General features: G+C 40.5%; 1 protein-coding gene across 1 annotated transcript in view; it reads right to left on the bottom strand.

The window, feature by feature from the left end:
* Nucleotides 1-14,268: 14,268 nt before the first annotated feature.
* The window catches only part of LOC139752129 (alpha-2-macroglobulin-like), a 196,432-nt gene continuing 190,670 nt past the window's right edge, over nt 14,269-20,030 (bottom strand). Inside the window, exon 26 of the mRNA XM_071668047.1 lies at nt 14,269-14,703. Coding sequence (XP_071524148.1) covers nt 14,284-14,703 — 420 coding nt within the window. The 3' untranslated portion in view covers nt 14,269-14,283. The remainder of the gene's footprint in view (nt 14,704-20,030) is intronic.

Below are 20,030 nucleotides of genomic sequence, written 5' to 3'. Positions count from 1 at the left end.
TCGTCCAAATGCCTCTCTCTTCTCTTTCACTAAAATCTTACTTCTTCATCCCACCACTCACTACCCTTGTCTAATCAACCCACCTCCCACTCTTCTCATAGCCACAAGCATCTTTTGCGCAATCCATCACTGATTCCCTAAATACATCCCATTCCTCCCCCACTCCCCTTACTTCCATTGTTCTCACCTTTTTCCATTCTGTACTCAGTCTCTCCTGGTAATTCCTCACAGAAGTCTCCTTCCCAAGCTCACTTACTCTCACCACCCTCTTTACCCCAACATTCACTCTTCTTTTCTGAAAACCCATACAAATCTTCACCTTAGCCTCCACAAGATAATGATCAGACTTCCATCCAGTTGCACCTCTCAGCATATTAACATCCAAAAAGTCTCTCTTTTTCGCTACAAAGCCTGTCAATTAACACGTAATCCAATAATGCTCTCTGGCCATCTCTCCTACTTACATACGTATACTTATGTATATCTCGCTTTTTAAACCAGGTATTCCCAATTACCAGCCTTTTTCAGCACATAAATCTACAAGCTCTTCACCATTTCCATTTACAACACTGAACACCCCATGTATACCAATTATTCCCTCAACGCCACATTACTCACCTTTGCATTCAAATCACCCATCACTATAACCCGGTCTCTTGCATCAAAACCACTAACACACTCATTCAGCTGCTCCCAAAACACTTTAAGTATGAGTCTAGCCTGGTTGTCAGCTAAGAACAATAGTAGTAATTCGCTCACTTCCAAGTCTGTTCTTTTTTTTTTTTTTGTCTGCTTTTGTATTCTTATTCATTGTGAGTACACATTACAGTAAGCTGCCATGAGAACTACGTATATGTTTGTCTCTAACAATGTATGTGGTCCTTATCTTGTGAATGTCTCTCATCCTCTATTACAGTGGTCCATTTCTTTTTCTTTTTTTTCTGCAGTCAATATCCTCTATCTTCCTTTCTCAGCCCGATTTATTTCCTGTTCACTCTCCCCCCGACAGCCTCTGGTTACTTAAATACAGCAGTTCGTTTTGCTGATCTTCATGTCTGGCTAACACCCTCCTGAACCTTCTCTCTGCTCCCTGCCTCCGCTAACCTGTGCCCTCTCTTCTTAGTTGTCGTTTTAGTAGCAAGTCTTTCACTTTGTTTTAGTTACTCCATTCGTTTGTCCATTTTCTGTAAATGTATTTCCTGTTTCTTTATACAACTGTTTCTCTTTCAGGAACAACAGATTTATATTTCAAGTCTTAGCCTTTTCAGTTCTGAAATCGTTTGGGCACATGGAGAGAATGAGTGAGGAAAGATTGACCAAGAGGATATATGTGTCGGAGGTGGAGGGAACGAGGAGAAGAGGGAGACCAAATTGGAGGTGGAAAGATGGAGTGAAAAAGATTTTGTGTGATCGGGGCCTGAACATGCAGGAGGGTGAAAGGAGGGCAAGAAATAGAGTGAATTGGAGCGATGTGGTATACCGGGGTTGACGTGCTGTCAGTGGATTGAATCAAGGCATGTGAAGCGTCTGGGTAAACCATGGAAAGCTGTGTAGGTATGTATATTTGCGTGTGTGGACGTGTGTGTATATACATGTGTATGGGGGTGGGTTGGGCCATTTCTTTCGTCTGTTTCCTTGCGCTACCTCGCAAACGCGGGAGACAGCGACAAAGTATAAAAAAAAAAAAAAATATATATATATATATTATATATATATATATTATATATATATATATAATATATATATATATAATATATATATATATATATATATAATATATATATATATAATATATATATATATAATATATATATATATATATTATATATAGTGGATCTGGCAGCGGATGGAACCATGGAAGCGGAAGTGGATCATAGGGTGGGGGAGGGGGCGAAAATTCTGGGGGCCTTGAAGAATGTGTGGAAGTCGAGAACATTATCTCGGAAAGCAAAAATGGGTATGTTTGAAGGAGTAGTGGTTCCAACAATGTTGTATGGTTGCGAGGCGTGGGCTATGGATAGAGTTGTGCGCAGGAGGATGGATGTGCTGGAAATGAGATGTTTGAGGACAATGTGTGGTGTGAGGTGGTTTGATCGAGTGAGTAACGTAAGGGTAAGAGAGATGTGTGGAAATAAAAAGAGCGTGGTTGAGAGAGCAGAAGAGGGTGTTTTGAAGTGGTTTGGGCACATGGAGAGGATGAGTGAGGAAAGATTGACCAAGAGGATATATGTGTCGGAGGTGGAGGGAACAAGGAGAAGAGGGAGACCAAATTGGAGGTGGAAAGATGGAGTGAAAAAGATTTTGTGTGATCGGGGCCTGAACATGCAGGAGGGTGAAAGGAGGGCAAGGAATAGAGTGAATTGGAGCGATGTGGTATACCGGGGTTGACGTGCTGTCAGTGGATTGAATCAAGGCATGTGAAGCATCTGGGGTAAGCTATGGAAAGCTGTGTAGGTATGTATATTTGCGTGTGTGGACGTATGTATATACATGTGTATGGGGGGGGTTGGGCCATTTCTTTCGTCTGTTTCCTTGCGCTACCTCGCAAACGCGGGAGACAGCGACAAAGTATAATAAAATAAAAATAACTTATGTAAAGAATGTTCTGCCTAAGTAAATATGTAAATATTACACATACCATCAACGTCCCCAACTTAGAAATAAGGTTATGTTCTGGAGATCTGTTCTTGCATTCTGTTTTTATATAAGCCACTGAAACCTATGCTATAGGGGGTTTACATTCTTGACTGACAGTTTAACTAATTCATCTCTCATGTATGGACTATATCCATACCAACTTGGCTTACCATCATTACATCATATTCTAACTTGATCAAGGTTAGACAGTATTCAGTGTAAACATGTAGAAAAAAAGGTGATGATGATGGCTTGCATTGGTGGTGGAGTGGAATGGGGTGCAGATAGGGTTACTGGGAGGTAGAAGGAGACATACTTGGTCTGTCTGCATCACCCCATGAATTATCTGATTGAGCAACTATTACCATAACTCAAGAAAATTTGCTTACAGAAGATGCTGGTGATGAGGGCCTGAGGTGGTGGTGTAGTAGGATTGTAAGATTAAGGTGGAATGGGGGTTACTGTGATAGAATGGGAAAAGTAGGGAGCTAGGCTTGTCTACATTATCCGCTGATTCACCAAACTTCAATGAGAGATGGAGAAGGAAAAGTTTGCTTTGGCCTTTTGAAAAAGCTATCCCATGTTAGATGTGTAGATTGCCCTTTACATTTTCTAGGAATCTTTTTGTAGCGATATAAAGCATCTGTATGCATTCTAGTGAACACCAAGGTATTTTCATTGTTAGCATTCATATCATTAATAAGGGCCACAGCCATGTGTAAGTGGATGAACACTTTTACTGAGCCCTTGGTTTTTAACCTGCTTGTGGGAGGGGATGTACCAGTATCTCCAGTTGCATGAATTCCTCATTTGTGAAATCATCAAAATATGACTTAGATAACTCGGTCACATCTTGTTCTTCAATGTTTTCAAAGCCAACACTATTGGCAAGGGTCACAACTGTCTGCTGGGTCTGAGGCGTTGTTTCTTCCTGGCCAAAACCTGAGAAACCATGCAAACACTTGGGTCACAGGTTACCCCAAACACCATTCACTGCTGTAAGGTAAAATTCATCCCACAACAACGTGATGCTTTTTAAAGCATCCATATCAGTTTTCTACAACTCCCTGATCAAAGACTTACTCTCCCCATCTGTACCAAATTCATTTCACAACAATGTGATACTTTTTACAGCATCCATATCAGTTTTTTAACACTCTCTGATCAAAGACTTACTCTCCCCATCTGTACCAATGAGGAACTGGTGTACAGTCCTCCTCTGGTAATTCCCCAAAAAGGTGGCAGACATACAATGATCCATAGGCTGAAGCAACAGAGTGAGACTTTCACAAAGGTACTTCACCCTAACATTTGGATTCATCTTAGTCAGGTGTTGACGATGGGCTGGTGCTTCATCTAGAATAAGCAATGCATTGTTGGCTAAATTACAAGCACAGCAGCTTTCTACAGCTGGTAACAAAGAGTTAGTAAACCACTCACTGAAAATATTGTGTATAACACAAGCCTGAAGGTTACACTGCCAAATCAGTGGCAGAGCTGACTTAGCGCAACACACCGTCATAGCCATGAAATTTCCTAAATAAAAACACTTGGAAGAGCTTGATACCAAAATCCTCCTAAGAACCCTTTTCCACCAGAAGTATCAAGCAATATTCTGCCACCTTGAACCTTGGACCACACTTCATACTCGCTGATGAATGTCATAGCAGACATTCTCTTCTAAAACAAGCCAGTTTCATCAACATTAACCTTTTAACATTCACTAATGAAGATCTTTGCTACTTTATTAACAAGTGGTAAATTCCCTTCACAATTTCATCCTAGGTAAGAGTGGGGAGAGCATTTATGGCTGTCAAATGCTTCTACAAAAAAATTGTTCTCTTATACCCTACAGGCATGACAGGGAAGGGAAGTGCACAATTTGTGTCAAAGTTGCCAATATTTGATGATGTATATACAAAATCTATGTTGTTGTTGCCAATAAGTATGATCATAAATTATTTGTTGATAAAAGAGTAAGAATAAACAATCATTTCATGAGTAAGGAAGAAAGCATAAATATTAAGATATACATGAAAGCAATACTGTCTACTCTTAACTCTGATAGCAGTGGAGCAACAGCCCCTCCATGAGTATAAAAAGGTTATATTTACTTTTATTCTGCTTGTCTATCATTCTGTGGATAGGGGAAAAAGAATACTTCCCACACATTCCTCACATGTCGTAGAAGGTGACTAAAGGGGACAGGAGCAGGAGGCTAGAAAGCCTCCCCTCCTTGTATTTTACTTTCTAAAAGGGGAAACAGAAGAAGGAGTCACGCGGGGAGTGCTCATCCTCCTCAAAGGCTCAGATTGGGGTGTCTAAATAAGTGTGGATGTACCCAAGATGAGAAAAGGGAGAGATGAGTAGTATGTATGAGGAAAAGAACCTGGATGTTTTGGCTCTGAGTGAAACGAAGCTCAAGGGTAAAGGGGAAGAATGGTTTGGGAATGTTTTGGGAGTAAAGTCAGGGGTTGGTGAGAGGACAAGAGCAAGGGAAGGAGTAGCACTACTCCTGAAACAGGAGTGGTGGGAGTATGTGATAGAGTGTAAGAAAGTAAACTCTACAATGATATGGGTAAAACTAAAAGTGGATGGAGAGAGATGGGTGATTATTGGTGTATATGAACCTGGGCATGAGAAGAAAGATCATGAGAGGCAAGTGTTTTGGGAGCAGCTGAATGAGTGTGTTGGTAGTTTTGATGCACAAGACTGGGTTATAGTGATGGGTGATTTGAGTGCAAAGGTGAGTAATGTGGCAGTTGAGGGAATAATTGGTGTACATGGGGTGTTCAGTGTTGTAAATGGAAATGGTGAACAGCTTGTAGATTTGTGTGCTGAAAAAGGACTGGTGATTGGGAATACCTGGTTTAAAAAGAGAGATAAACATAAGTATACATATGTAAGTAGGAGAGATGGCCAGAGAGCATTACTGGATTATGTGTTAATTGATAGGTGCGCGAAAGAGAGACTTTTGAATGTTAATGTGCTGAGAGGTGCAACTGGAGGGATGTTTGATCATTATCTTGTGGAGGCAAAAGTGAAGATTTGTAGAGGTTTTCAGAAAAGAAGAGAGAATGTTGGGGTAAAGAGAGTGGTGAGAGTAAGTGAGCTTGGGAAGGAGACTTGTAAGAGGAAGTACCAGAGGAGACTGAGTACAGAATGGAAAAAGTGAGAGCAAAGGACGTAAGGGGAGTGGGGGAGGAATGGGATGTATTTAGGGAAGCAGTGATGGCTTGTGCAAAAGATGCTTGTGGCATGAGAAGCATGGGAGGTGGGCAGATTAGAAAGGGTAGTGAGTGGTGTGATGAAGAAGTGAGATTGTTAGTGAAAGAGAAGAGAGAGGCATTTGAACAAGTTTTGCAAGGAAATAGTGCAAATGACTGGCAGATGTATAAAAGAAAGAGGCAGGAGATCAAGAGAAAGGTGCAAGAGGTGGAAAAAGAGGGCAAATGAGAGTTGGGGTGAGAGGGTATCATTAAATTTTAGGGAGAATAAAAAGATGTTTTGGAAGGAGGTAAATAAAGTGCATGAGACAAGAGAACAAATGGGAACATTGGTGAAGGGGGTTAATGGGAAGGTGATAACAAATAGTGATGATGTGGAAAGGAGATGGAGTGAGTATTTTGAAGGTTTGTTGAATGTGTTAGATGATAGAGTGGCAGATATAGGGTGTTTTGGTCGAGGTGGTGTGGGAAGTGAGAGGGTTAGGGAGAATGATTTGGTAAACAGAGAAGCTTTGCGGAAGATGAAAACTGGCAAGGCAGCGGGTTTGGATGGTATTACAGTGGAATTTATTAAAAAAGAGGGGGTGACTGTGTTGTTGACTGGTTGGTCAGGATATTTAATGTATGTATAACTCATGGTGAGGGGCCTGAGGATTGGCAGAATGCATGCATAGTGCCATTGTACAAAGGCTGAGGGGATAAAGGTGAGAGCTCAAATTACAGAGGTATACGTTTGTTGAGTATTTCTGGGAAATCATATGGGAGGATTTGATTTAGAGGTTTGAAGGCATGTACAAAGCATCAGATTGGGGAAGAGCAGTGTGGTTTCAGAAGTGGTAGAGGATGTGTGGATCAGGTGTTTGCTTTGAAGAATGTATGTGAGAAATACTTAGAGAAGTACTGGATTTGTATGTAGCATTTATGGATCTGGAAAAGGCATATGACAGGGTTGATAGAGATGCTCTGTGGAAGGTATTAAGAACATATGATGTGGGAGGCAAGTTGTTAGAAGCAAATGAAAAGCAAATGAAAAGTTTTTGCTGAGGATGTAAGGCATGTGTACGAAGAGGAAGAGAGGAAAGTGATTGATTCTCAGTGAATACCAGTTTGCGGAAGGGGTGCATGATGTCTCCATGGTTATTTAATTTGTTTATGGATGGGGTTGTTAGGGAGGTGAATGCAAGAGTTTTGGAGAGAGGTTCAAGTATGCAGTCTGTTGTGGATGAGAGAGCTTGGGAAGTGAGTCAGTTGTTGTTCGCTGATGATACAGCATTGGTGGCTGATTCATGTGAGAAACTGCAGAAGCTGGTGACTGAGTTTGGTAAAGTGTGTGAAAGAAGAAACCTGAGAGTAAATGTGAATAAGAGCAAGGTTATTATGTGCAATAGGGTTGAGGGACAAGTCTACTGGGAGGTAAGTTTGAATGGAGAAAAACTGGAGGAAGTGAAGTGTTTTAGATATCTGGGAGTGAATTTGACAGCGGATGGAACCATAGAAGCGGAAGTGAGTCACAGGGTGGGGGAGGGGGCGAAATTTCTGGGAGCGGTGAAAAATGTATGGAAGGTGAGAACATTATCTCGGAAAGCAAAAATGGGTATGTTTGAAGGAATAGTGGTTCCAACAATGTTATATGGTTGCTAGGCATGTGCTATAGATAGAGTTGTGCAGAGGAGGGTGGATGTGTTGGAAATGAGATGTTTGAGGACAATATGTGGTGTGAGGTGGTTTGATCGAGTAAGTAATGAAAGGGTAAGAGAGATGTGTGGTAATAAAAAGAGTGTGGTTGAGATAGCAGAAGAGGGCGTTTTGAAATGGTTTGGTCACATGGAGAGAATGAGTGAGGAAAGATTGACAAAGAGGATATAAGTGTCAGAGGTGGAGGGAACGAAGAGAAGTGGGAGACCAAATTGTTGGTGGAAAGATGGAGAGAAAAAGATTTTGAGCAACTGGGGCCTGAACATGCTGGAGGGTGAAAGGCAAGCAAGGAATAGAGTGAATTGGAATGATGTGGTATACCGGGATCGATGTGCTGTCAATGGATTGAACCAGGGCATGTGAAGCGTCTGGGGTAAACCAAGGAAAGTTTTGTGGGGCCTGGATGTGGAAAGGGAGCTATGGTTTCAGTGCATTATACACGACAGCTAGAGACTAAGTGTGAACAAAGGTGGCCTTTGTTGTCTTTTCATAGCACTACCTCACGTGCATATGGGGAGAGGGGTTGTCATGTGTCGCAGGGTGGCGATGGGAATGAATGAAGGCAGCAAGTATGAATTATGTACACGTGTATATATGTATAAGTCTGTGTATAGGTATGTATATGTGCGTGTGTGGACATGTATGTATATACATGTTTATGTGGGTGGGTTGGGCCATTCTTTCGTCTATTTCCTTGTGCTACCTCACTAATGTGGGAGACAGCGACAAAGTATAGTAAATATAAATAAATACTACCATTCTGTAAGGATAACAACATTTGAAAGGGTGAAAAGACCTCATGTAAAGGGAAGGGGAAAAATATGGAGGTTCCAGGATTAAATAGTCGCTGAAGTGTCATCTTTTTTTTCTCAATACCTTACTTAAGATGCTTAGGACATTTTTTTTTCTCAATACCTTACTTAAGATGCTTAGGACATCACTGTGATGACTTAGTATCTGATAGCAATGGCAACTTCACCAGTTCTGAAAACCATGATGCTTTTTGAACCTCTCAAACCACATCCTATCATTCTCTTTCATAACCTAAGCTAACAAGGGCATGTTTCTTTCATTCTGGTTTCCACCCAAACACTTGGGAAATTTTCAAATTTTCGTATCACATCATTCCTTTTCCAATCAACTTTTTTAGCTGTATATTTAGTGATAGCCATTGAGTCTGACTTTATTTCATCTTCATCTTAATGAATAGAGGCCACAGTTAACAAAACCTACAGACTTGCATAAGGCCACAAGTTTCTGCCCCTCATCATATCACCTGAGCATCTCTCACTCAACATTAATAGTCTTGTTCTGTGCACTGGCATATTCCTTTCTCTAACAGTACATAAAGATTTCACAAACTTTAAGCAAAAGTGAGCCAGATCATTTTGTAGAAACAGTGAATAAGAGCAAGGTTATTAGGTACAGTAGGGTTGAGGGTCAAGTCAATTGGGAGCTGAGTTTGAATGGAGAAAAACTGGAGGAAGTGAAGTGTTTTAGATATCTGGGAGTGGATCTGGCAGCGGATGGAACCATGGAAGCGGAAGTGGATCATAGGGTGGGGGAGGGGGCGAAAATTCTGGGAGCCTTGAAGAATGTGTGGAAGTCGAGAACATTATCTCGGAAAGCAAAAATGGGTATGTTTGAAGGAATAGTGGTTCCAACAATGTTGTATGGTTGCGAGGCGTGGGCTATGGATAGAGTTGTGAGCAGGAGGATGGATGTGCTGGAAATGAGATGTTTGAGGACAATATGTGGTGTGAGGTGGTTTGATCGAGTAAGTAACGTAAGGGTAAGAGAGATGTGTGGAAATAAAAAGAGCGTGGTTGAGAGAGCAGAAGAGGGTGTTTTGAAATGGTTCGGGCACATGGAGAGAATGAGTGAGGAAAGATTGACCAAGAGAATATATGTGTCGGAGGTGGAGGGAACAAGGAGAAGAGGGAGACCAAATTGGAGGTGGAAAGATGGCGTGAAAAAGATTTTGTGTGATCGGGGCCTGAACATGCAGGAGGGTGAAAGGAGGGCAAGGAATAGAGTGATTTGGAGCGATGTGGTATACCAGGGTTGACGTGCTGGCAGTGGATTGAATCAAGGCATGTGAAGCGTCTGGGGTAAACCATGGAAAGCTGTATAGGTATGTATATTTGCGTGTGTGGACGTATGTATATACATGTGTATGGGGGTGGGTTGGGCCATTTCTTTCGTCTGTTTCCTTGCGCTACCTCGCAAACGCGGGAGACAGCGGCAAAAAAAAAAAAAAAAAAAAAAAAAAAGTAAAACATGTCTATTTAAATCTGTGGAACCATTCATGCAGGAATGGAAACATTCATCTCCCTTCCTCTAAGATGACCTTTCCTTCCAATCCATGGTTCAACCATTCCTGTTCTGAGGCCATTCGAGCAAGGGATCTGGTGCATTAGGCTTGGAAAAACTCACCTCCCTCTGACTCCTATTCAGCTTTTATCACTACCCATACTCATTGCATCATGCAAAACATTCCTTTATTCAAAGAAGGCGCAATAACCTCTCCTTGTCATTCACTGATAGGCCTTTCTGATCTTTAGCTAAAGGCATCTCTAGCAACTTCTGTTGCTCTACCAATCCTTCACTTTTCCATTCTGACTGTGCTGTAGGTGTCTCTCCCACTGACACAGCAACTCTCTTTGGTTCCTGTTTCTCCTCTAAATCCAACTTGGATCATTCTAACATTCCTTCATCCCCTGATGGTCCTCCTATTAATCCTATGACCCTCCCCATAATCTCTTTTCATACTGTCTGTAAAAAGCTTTTCTCTCTGGAAACAAGCAAGGTCCTGATGGCAACTCCCCCCATGTACTGAAAGTGTGCCTCTGAACTTGCACTTGTGCTTGCTCGTCTGTTTTGCTTTTGTTTAAAAACCAAAACTTTTCCTTCTTCTTGGAAGCATAAACTGAATCATCCCATCCCTAAGGATGTTAACCATTCTGACTCCTCTAACTATTGTCCTATTGCTTCGACATCTACAATTTCCAAAGTCTTTAAATCCCTCCTCAAGTCCCATATCCTTAGATACCTTGAAACTCGGTCTTCTCTCTCATCACCAGTATAGCTTCCATAAGGTGAAATCCACCAGTGATATTCTTTCCTATCTTACTAAACCAGCGATATTCTTTCCTATCTTACTAATGTCAGGTCACCATCCCAGAAAGACTTTGGGGAGTCATGTGTTGTTGCCCTTGACATATCCAAAGCTTCTGACAGGAAGTGGCATTGGGGTCTAATCTCTAAGCTCTCCTCTTCTGGCTTCCCTCCCTCACTTTGCCCCTTCATATCTGGCTTTGTTTCCAGCCAGTCTATCTTTCTGGCTGTTAATGGATCAGCCTTTCCCCCTTTCTCTGTCAACAAAGGTGTTCCTCAAGATTCTGTCCTGTCTCCTACAGGTTATTCTTCATTTTTTCAACAATTTCTTTTCTTCCACAAATAATCAAATGCACTCATATACTAATGACTCAACACTGCATTAATCCACATCCTTCAGTTCTGCTCCTTCTTATACTCGGTCTGCATCTCATCTTGGCACAGCTTCCTCAATAAACTCAGACTTGGACAGGATATCTCAGTGAGGTAGATGAAATCTAGTTAAGCTTAATGCCTCCAAGACCCAGTATTTACCCACATCTTTATTGAAAATTCGTCAAATCTCTTGTCTCTCCTTTGAAGGTCCTGTAATTCAACGTCTTGACTCAATGAACATACATGGTATCACTGTAACATTCACTCCTTGGAAACCCCACATTACAGGAATAGCCAAGTGTGCCTCTTCGAAACAGGGTGTCTTTCCGAAGATGAAACTTCACTTCTTCTAAACAGTTGCTCCAATTATACAAAGATTGATTCATCCTTGTATGGAGTACTGCTTTCATGTCTGGAGTGGTTCTAGCTCTGCATCCTTACTTGACAGTCGAGTTGAAAGTGGTCTGACTTATAAACTTTCCCAGGCTAACTTCCTAACTTGACCCTCTTGTCCTATGCCAAAACACTGATTCACTTTCCCTCTTGTATTAGAAATACTCTGGTTTTTGCTCCCAAGAGCAGGCTCCTTGTGTGCCCCAACCACATGCTTGACTATGTAATACTCGGCAAACTGCTGTGTCACATGATTATTGTGTGGCCACTAGCAACTCAAGGGTGGGTCGTTTTGATTACTGTTTCTTTCCTTACACCTCGAACTCTCTCTTTCTCAAGTCTTTCCTAACAACTATGACCTGGAACGTTTTAAAAGACATGTTTTTCACTTCCTTCAAAATTCATAAATACTTTCCCTAGTCTCTTCTTTTTCCTTTTCATAATCTTCTCTATATTTCAATTAAGGCCCGGCCTTGATATGAACTTTTGTCTGTGACTGGAGCCTTCAACATAAAAAAAGAAAACTTCTAGTGAGTGGGATATGAATATCAAAGGTTAACCACCAGTTGCTGGAATATGAATCTTAAATCATATTCCTCTGTCCTTAAGATAAGATATATGATGACTAAAAAATATCAAAATGCCATATTTGTTATAATTTTTTATAATTACCAATTCGTATGGTGTGAGGAGGAAGTTTTACATTCATGGGACCCCATCGCATTAACCATCTCTTCAGTCAATCTGTTCCAATCATCCACCACTCTTCAATATAAAAGTATTTCTTAACTTCCTTATTAACATAGTTCCTGACTTAATTTCATGTTATGCCCTCTGATTGCCCTATTCCTACATCTCCTGAAGAACTGATCATTGTATACATCACTGATCACTTTTAAAAACTTAAAAGTTGTGATCAGGTCCCCCCTCATTCCTCTCCCTCCGAGGTGGGTAAATTTAAGGCTTCCAGCCTTTCCTTGTAACTTTGTAATTTTGTGGGTAGACATTAACTGTTCAAAGGCATCTGGCAGTGCTATGGCCAGTGTTACCAAAGAAACTGGTGGATGCATCACTTCCATCACTTACCATTCTCTCTCACAAACACAAATATTTCCATCATCACCACTACCTCTACTGCCAATACCTGAATCATATTTCAAGTGAAAAAGCGATGTATTAGCTTCAGCCAGAGCACAGCCATATGAAATCCATGGCCTCCCACCTCCCTCACTCCCACTGTAGCTCACCGGCATGCTGCCTCTCTCATTCTACCACAATTGTCACTGTTCCTCAAATGACTGTCATTCATGATCCATTGTTGGATGCTGCTCATTTGCTATCTATCTAATAGTAATGATACATTACTGTTATAACTTTTGTTATAAATACCTGTAACCCAGATATACAGTAGTGTGAGTTGTTTTGCTTAGCATCAAAACATCCAGACTGGTTAATGATTCTCTAAACATGTCATTTTAAATACTAAATTGCAAGGTATCCTGCGACTGAAGTACTTAGCATTGATGATGTTGAGACTAAATGGAAAAATTGTCACCATCAGTTGGAAGTATCGTCATAGTTCAACCATATCAACTAAAGAATATGATTCCATTTCAGGTGAAACACTGAAATCAAATCCTTAAGGCGACTTTAACCCTTAAAGGACTGAGCCTTTAAAATTGATGATGGTCCCCGGGTCTGAGATTTGTCAAAAACTGAAAATAATATTTCAGTATTATTGATAAATGAGAAATATTGGAAAATGTAAAGTAACCATATTTATTGTCATAGAGACATTTGAATTTGGTGTGATCACTGTCATACATTTCCCAACCATGGTATGCGAGTAACTAATACTTGGATTCTTTTCTGATCATGGAAAAAGACAACCTGTCAAGTACAAATAGGGTCTACACAGACATATCACTCCATTGTGTTACATGGGTAACTAAAACTTGGATTTTTTCCCATTGCTGATTATAGATGCTGGTGACATATGGTATATCTACCTACTGATAATGGGAGTCTCCCATTTTAAATGAAAGCAGGAAGAGGCAAACCATTCAAGTATGAATATAGTCCCCACAGAAAACCCATACCAGTATGGATGTAGCCCCTGAAGTTAACAGGGCCCTGACTCCTTAAATGTAAGTCTAATGTGAACACTTTATGAAGAAAGAATTTAGAATAATTTAAAAATCTGATTACAAAACCAACAAGCAAGTATTTTGAAAAAGATTTTCTGTCCAGCTTTTAATTTCAATTTTGTACTAAGCTCTATTACATAGAGCACATACTAATGCATTCCATACTTCAAGCCATACAAATTGCAGTGAATAACACCATACTACCTGAACCATGAAAAAGAAAGGAACAGTGCTGAAACTTCATATCATATAAACATCAAAACTTACAAAGATAAAACTCGTAGACTGTGAAACAGGTTAGTAAAGCCATAAAGCATTCTTTGAAAGAAATTCTGTGCTTGGTGTTGATTATTCGTTTTGAGTAATTTGAGAAGCTGTGAATACTATATCATATACCACTATAAATTCACTTACTGTACTATGACAAAAATTAGGACTTATTCAAAAACAACTGTACCTAAAGATACATCAACTTGCTTTTCAAATTCACATAACTCCAGATAAATTTGTCCCACATAAATGAATTTTTCCAATGTGAATTCAGAATCAAGACTGGATTTTTTCATTAATCCACAGAGTCACCATCAATTAACTTAGGCGTTAATTTCAGTTAACAGCAAACTGAGAGAACCCTTTCCTAAGGAAAATAAATTGCAATGACTTGTATGGTAAGATGGACTTTGATATCATACTCAAATAAAACTCACCTGACTGACGGAGAATTCTGGTTGGTAGTAATCATATACTTTTACAGAGCCAGGTTTAACATCTTCAACATCAATTTCTCGTATCACACGGAAATTCACACAGATGTTTTCTGGTGAAAACTCCTCAATATAAAAGGAGACTTTGTTGCCATCGACTTCATAACGTTTGATGAGTCCCGTACCATAACCAACAATCTGTTTCAGATCTGCCTTTTCAGGAATATAGCCAGAAACTAAAACAACTTCGATGAGAGCCATGTTGGACTTCTGATCAGGAAGCTGGTAGGATGCACATGCCTTGATCCTCTTTGTAACACATTTACTATCAGGTGCTGTCTCAGTGTTAACAGTCAGAGAAAATGCTTCACTTGGGCTGGGATCAGGAACGTTGTACCTCAACACAGCCTGATCAGAGATATTATTTCAATGAGAAAACAGTATTCTTAAAAGGGAGTTAATACTTCTTCATACACTAATATACACTAATATAACAATTACTTTTTTTTTGGGGGGGTGCAATAGCTATCATTTTCTACTATGATTATTATCATCATTAGTATCACTTATTATTATTACTATTATAAAGGAACTATTAAAACATTAGATCAAATGTAAATCATACCACAAGTCTTTGTATCATTTTATGTAAATCACATATATGAGAGCACATATGGATGAGAGTGTAGGCATGGAATAATTAAAGAAATCTGTGATGCTTTTAACTTGATTATACATGAATATAAGGTCTCCCAGGAATGACAGATGATGCATCAGGAAAGAAGTCTGCATAGATGCAAAAACCAAGGGAATGATATAGGGAATGAAGACGGGATCTAGGACATGATTCTGGATCCAAAGAGGCAAGGAACAAAGTGAAGGTCACTGAAGTGGGACAAACATCAGGGGATTCTGAATGGAATACTTAAGAAGCCACAGAGGAGGTAGCATACTCAGTTAGATAGGACAATTATGGATGTGTGTGGAGTACAGGATGGAAGTCGTAAGAGAGCACAAATCATTTATAATAAATATGCAAAGATGTAAATGAAGGGTTTAGGTAAATTATAAAGAGGAAATAGCATGACTGAGTAGTAGGCCATTCCTCAGTTAAGAAGGGCTGTGGAGAATGAATATAAATGAGTCCATGAGGATCTCTAAGTTAGGACAGCTTTCAAACAGATAAAAAGGAGAGACAAGCTAGGGAAGGAGAGCACATCAAAAAGTTATCTGAAATGATGAGATTACTAATTTGAAGTCAAGAAATAATAGTATCATTATATATTATCTATTATACATAACCACTGTTTCCTGCATCAGCGAGACAGCGCCAGGAAACAGATGAAGAATAAAAGTAGACAAGTATAAACAGATACAGGAATGACATCAATGTTTTTATTACTCCATGGCACAATTTTGTGCAGGGCTCTGTGCCATGATCATGATGTGGTACTTCCTCCCTTTTCCATTTTATCAAGTTTCCATTAGAGAATGGCTATTTCCCATAACACTTACCACTACTTTGCCCCATCTACACATGTAAGAAGTAGAAAACATAAGATAGTTAAATATAAGGATATTATTGTACAGTACTGTGAAGTACCTGGAAAGATGTATTTCTCTGACTTTCCAGCAGTGTAATGTAATTATCATTGAATAATCTTATGGTATAATTATATAGTATATGCCAGAAAAACACCATTACCAAATTGCAAGATTAATGATATCGTGTATTAGTTATTAATGAGTAATAGTTGATAATGATAATACAGTAACATAGATTATATGTACATCTGAAAGATCAGGTCCTGAACATGCAGGAGGGTGAAACTCATGCACGGAATTGAGTAAATTTGAGCGATGTGGTATACTGGGGTCGATGTACCATCAATAGACTGAATCAGGGCACGTGAAATGTCTGGGGTAAACTATGGAAAGGTCTGTGGGCCTGGATGTGCGTAGAGAGCTATCATGAGCTATCATTTTGGTGCATTACACATGAAAGCTTGTGTATGGATGCGAACAGATGTGGTCTTTCTTTGTTTGTTTCCTGCCACTACCTTGCAGACACAGGGGGTGGAAATGATGATTCCTGTGTAAAGGGGTGGTGCCAGAAATGGATGAAGGTGAGCAAATATGAATATGTACGTCTGTATATAGGTATGTGTATGCATGCATATATTTTGTCATTGTTTTATTTATCATACTTTGTCGTTATCTCCCACGTTAGCAAGGTAGCACAAGAAAACAGACAAAAGAATGACCCAACTCACCTACAAACACAAGTATATACATAAACGCCAACACACGCACATATACATACCTATACATTTCAACGTATGCATACATATACATACATAGACACATTCATATATACATATGCACATATTCATACATGATACCTTCATCCATTCCCACCGCCACCCAGCCACACATGAAATGACACCCCCCTTCCCCGTGTGTGCGCAAGATAGCGCTAGGAAAGGACAACAAAGACCACATTCGTCTACACTCAGATTCTAGCTATCATGTGTAATGCACCAAAACCACAGCTCCCTTTCCACATCCAGGCCCCACAAAACTCTCCATGGTTTACCCCAGATGCTTCACATGCCCTGGTTTAATCCATTGAGAGCAAATCAACCCCGATATACCACATCGTTCTAATTCACTCTATTCCTTGCACGCCTTTCACTCTCCTGTATGTTCAGGCCCCGATTGCTCAAAATCTTTTTCACTTCATCCTTCCACCTACAATTTGGTCTCCCACTTCTCCTCGTTCCCTCCACCTCTGACACTTATATCCTCTTTGTCAATCTTTCCTCACCCATTCTCTCCATGTGACCAAACCATTTCAGTACACCCTCTTCTGCTCTATCAACCACACTCTTTTTATTACCACATACCTTTCTTACCCTTTCATTACTTACTCAGTCAAACCACCTCACACCAGATATTGTCCTGATACATTTCATTTCCAACACATCCACCCTCCTCCGCACAACCCTATCTATAGCCCTTAACTCGCAACCAGATTGGGGTGTCTAAATGTGTGTGGATGTAACCAAGATGAGAAAAAGGGAGAGATAGGTATTATGTTTCAGGAGAGAAACCTGGATGTTTTGGCTTTGAGTGAAAAGAAGCTCAAGGGTAAAGGGGAAGAGTGGTTTGGGAATGTTTTGGGAGTAAAGTCAGGGGTTGGTGAGAGGACAAGAGCAAAGGAAGGAGTAGCACTACTCCTGAAACAGGAGTTGTGGGAGTATGTGATAGGGTGTAAGAAAGTAAACTCTAGATTGATATGGGTAAAACTGAAAGTGGATGGAGAAAGATTGGTGATTACTGGTGCCTATGCACCTGGGCATGAAAAGAAAGATCATGGGAGGCAAGTGTTTTGGGAGCAGCTGAGTGAGTGTGTTAGCAGTTTTGATGCACGAGACCAGGTTATAGTAATGGGTGAGTTGAATGCAAAGGTGAGTAATGTGGCAGTTGAGGAAATAACTGGTGTACATGGGGTGTTCAGTGTTGTAAATGGAAATGGTGAACAGCTTGTAGATTTGTTTGCTGAAAAAGGACTGGTGACTGGGAATACCTGGTTTAAAATGAGATATATATATATAAATATACACATATAAGTAGGAAAGATGGCCAGAGAGTGTTACTGGATTACGTGTTAATTGATGGGCCCGTGAAAGAGAGATTTTTGTATGTTAATGAGCTGAGAAGTGCAACTGGAGGGAAGTCTAATCATTATCTTGTGGAGGCGAAGGTGAAGAGATGTAGATATTTTCAGAAAAGAAGAGAGAATGTTGGGGTGAAGAGAGTGGTGAAAGTGAGCGAGCTTGGGAAGGAGACTTGTGTGGGGAAGTACCAGGAGAGACTGAGTACACAATGGAAAAAGGTGAGGGCAAAGGACGTAAGGGGAGTGTGGGAGGAATGGGATGTATTTAGGGAAGCAGTGATGGCTTGCGCAAAAGATGCTTGCAGCATGAGAAGCGTGGGAGGTGGGCAGATTAGAAAGGGTAGTGACTGGTGGGATGAAGAAGTAAGATTATTAGTGAAAGAGAAGAGAGAGCCATTTGGACGATTTTTACAGGGAAATAGTGCAAATGACTGGGAGATATATAAAAGAAAGAGGCATGAGGTCAAGAGAAAGGTGCAAGAGGTGAAAAAGAGGGCAAATGAGAGTTGGGGTGAGAGAGTTTCGTTAAATCTTACGGAGGACAAAAAGAAGTTTTGGAAGGAGGTAAATAACGTGCGTAAGACAAGAGAACAAACAGGAACATCGGTGAAGGGGGCTAACAGGGAGGCAATAACAAGTAGTGGTGATGTGAGAGGGAGATGGAGTGAGTATTTTGAGGGTTTGTTGAATGTTTTGGATGATAAAAGAGGCAGATATAGGTTGTTTTGGTCAAGGCAGTGTGCTAAGTGAGAGGGTTAGGGAGAAAGGTTCGGTAAACAGAGAAGAGGTAGTGAAAGCTTTGCGGAGGATGAAAGCTGGCAAGGCAGCAGGTTTGGATGGTATTGCAGTGGAATTTATTAAAAAAGGGGGTGAGCGTGTTGTTGACTGGTTGGTGAGGATGTTCAATGCATGTATGGCTCATGGTGAAGTGCCTGAGGATTGGCAGAATGCATGCATAGTGCCACTGTACAAAGGCAAAGGGGATAAGGGTGAGTGTTCAAATTACAGAGGTATAAGTTTTTAAAGAAGGAACAGAGAAGGGGGCTAGGTGAGGATATTCCCTCAGAGGCCCAGTCCTCTGTTCTTAACGCTACCTTGCTAACGCGGGAAATGGCGAATAGTTTGAAAGAAAAAAGAAAAAAGTTTGTTGAGTATTCCTGGGAAATTATATGGGAGGGTATTGACTGAGAGGATGAAGGTATGTACAGAGCATCAGATTGGGGAAGAGCAGTGTGGTTTTACAAGTGTTAGAGGATGTGTGGATCAGGTGTTTACTTTGAAGAATGTATGTGAGAAATACTTAGAAAAACAAATGGATTTGTATGTAGCATTTATGGATCTTGAGAAGGCATATGACAGAGTTGATAGAGATGCTCTGTGGAAGGTATTAAGAGTATATGGTATGGGAGGCAAGTTGCTAGAAGCAGTGAAAAGTTTTTATCGAGGATGTAAGGCATGTGTACGAGTAGGAAGAGAGGAGAGTGATTGGTTCTCAGTAAATGTCGGTTTGTGGCAAGGGTGCGTGATGCCTCCATGGTTGTTTAATTTGTTTACGGATGGGGCTGTTAGGGAGGTGAATGCAAAAAGTTTTTGAGAGAGGGGCAAGTATGCAGTCTGTTGTGGATGAGAGGGCTTGCAAAATGAGTCAGTTGTTGTTTGCTGATGATACAGCGCTGTTGGCTGATTCAGGTGAGAAATTGCAGAAATTGGTCACTGATTTTGGTAAAGTGTGTGAAAGAAGAAAGCTGAGAGGAACTTTGAATAAGAGCAAGGTTATTAGGTACAGTAGGGTTGAAGGACAAGTCAATTGGAAGGTAAGTCTGAATGGAGAAAAACTGGAGAAAGTGAAGTGTTTTAGATATCTGGGAGTGGATTTGGCAGTGGATGGAACCATGGAAGCGGAAGTGAGTCACAAGGTGGGGTAGGGGGCCAAAAGTTCTGCGAGCATTGAAGAATGTGTGGAAGGCGAGAACATTATCTCGGAAAGCAAAAATGGGTATGTTTGAAGGAATAGTGGTTCTAACAATGTTATATGGTTGCAAGGCGTGGGCTATAG

This window comes from Panulirus ornatus, chromosome 12, assembly GCF_036320965.1.
Source record: "Panulirus ornatus isolate Po-2019 chromosome 12, ASM3632096v1, whole genome shotgun sequence".
NCBI classification, from domain to species: domain Eukaryota; kingdom Metazoa; phylum Arthropoda; class Malacostraca; order Decapoda; family Palinuridae; genus Panulirus; species Panulirus ornatus.
This window is presented reverse-complemented; position numbering and strand designations above follow the sequence as displayed.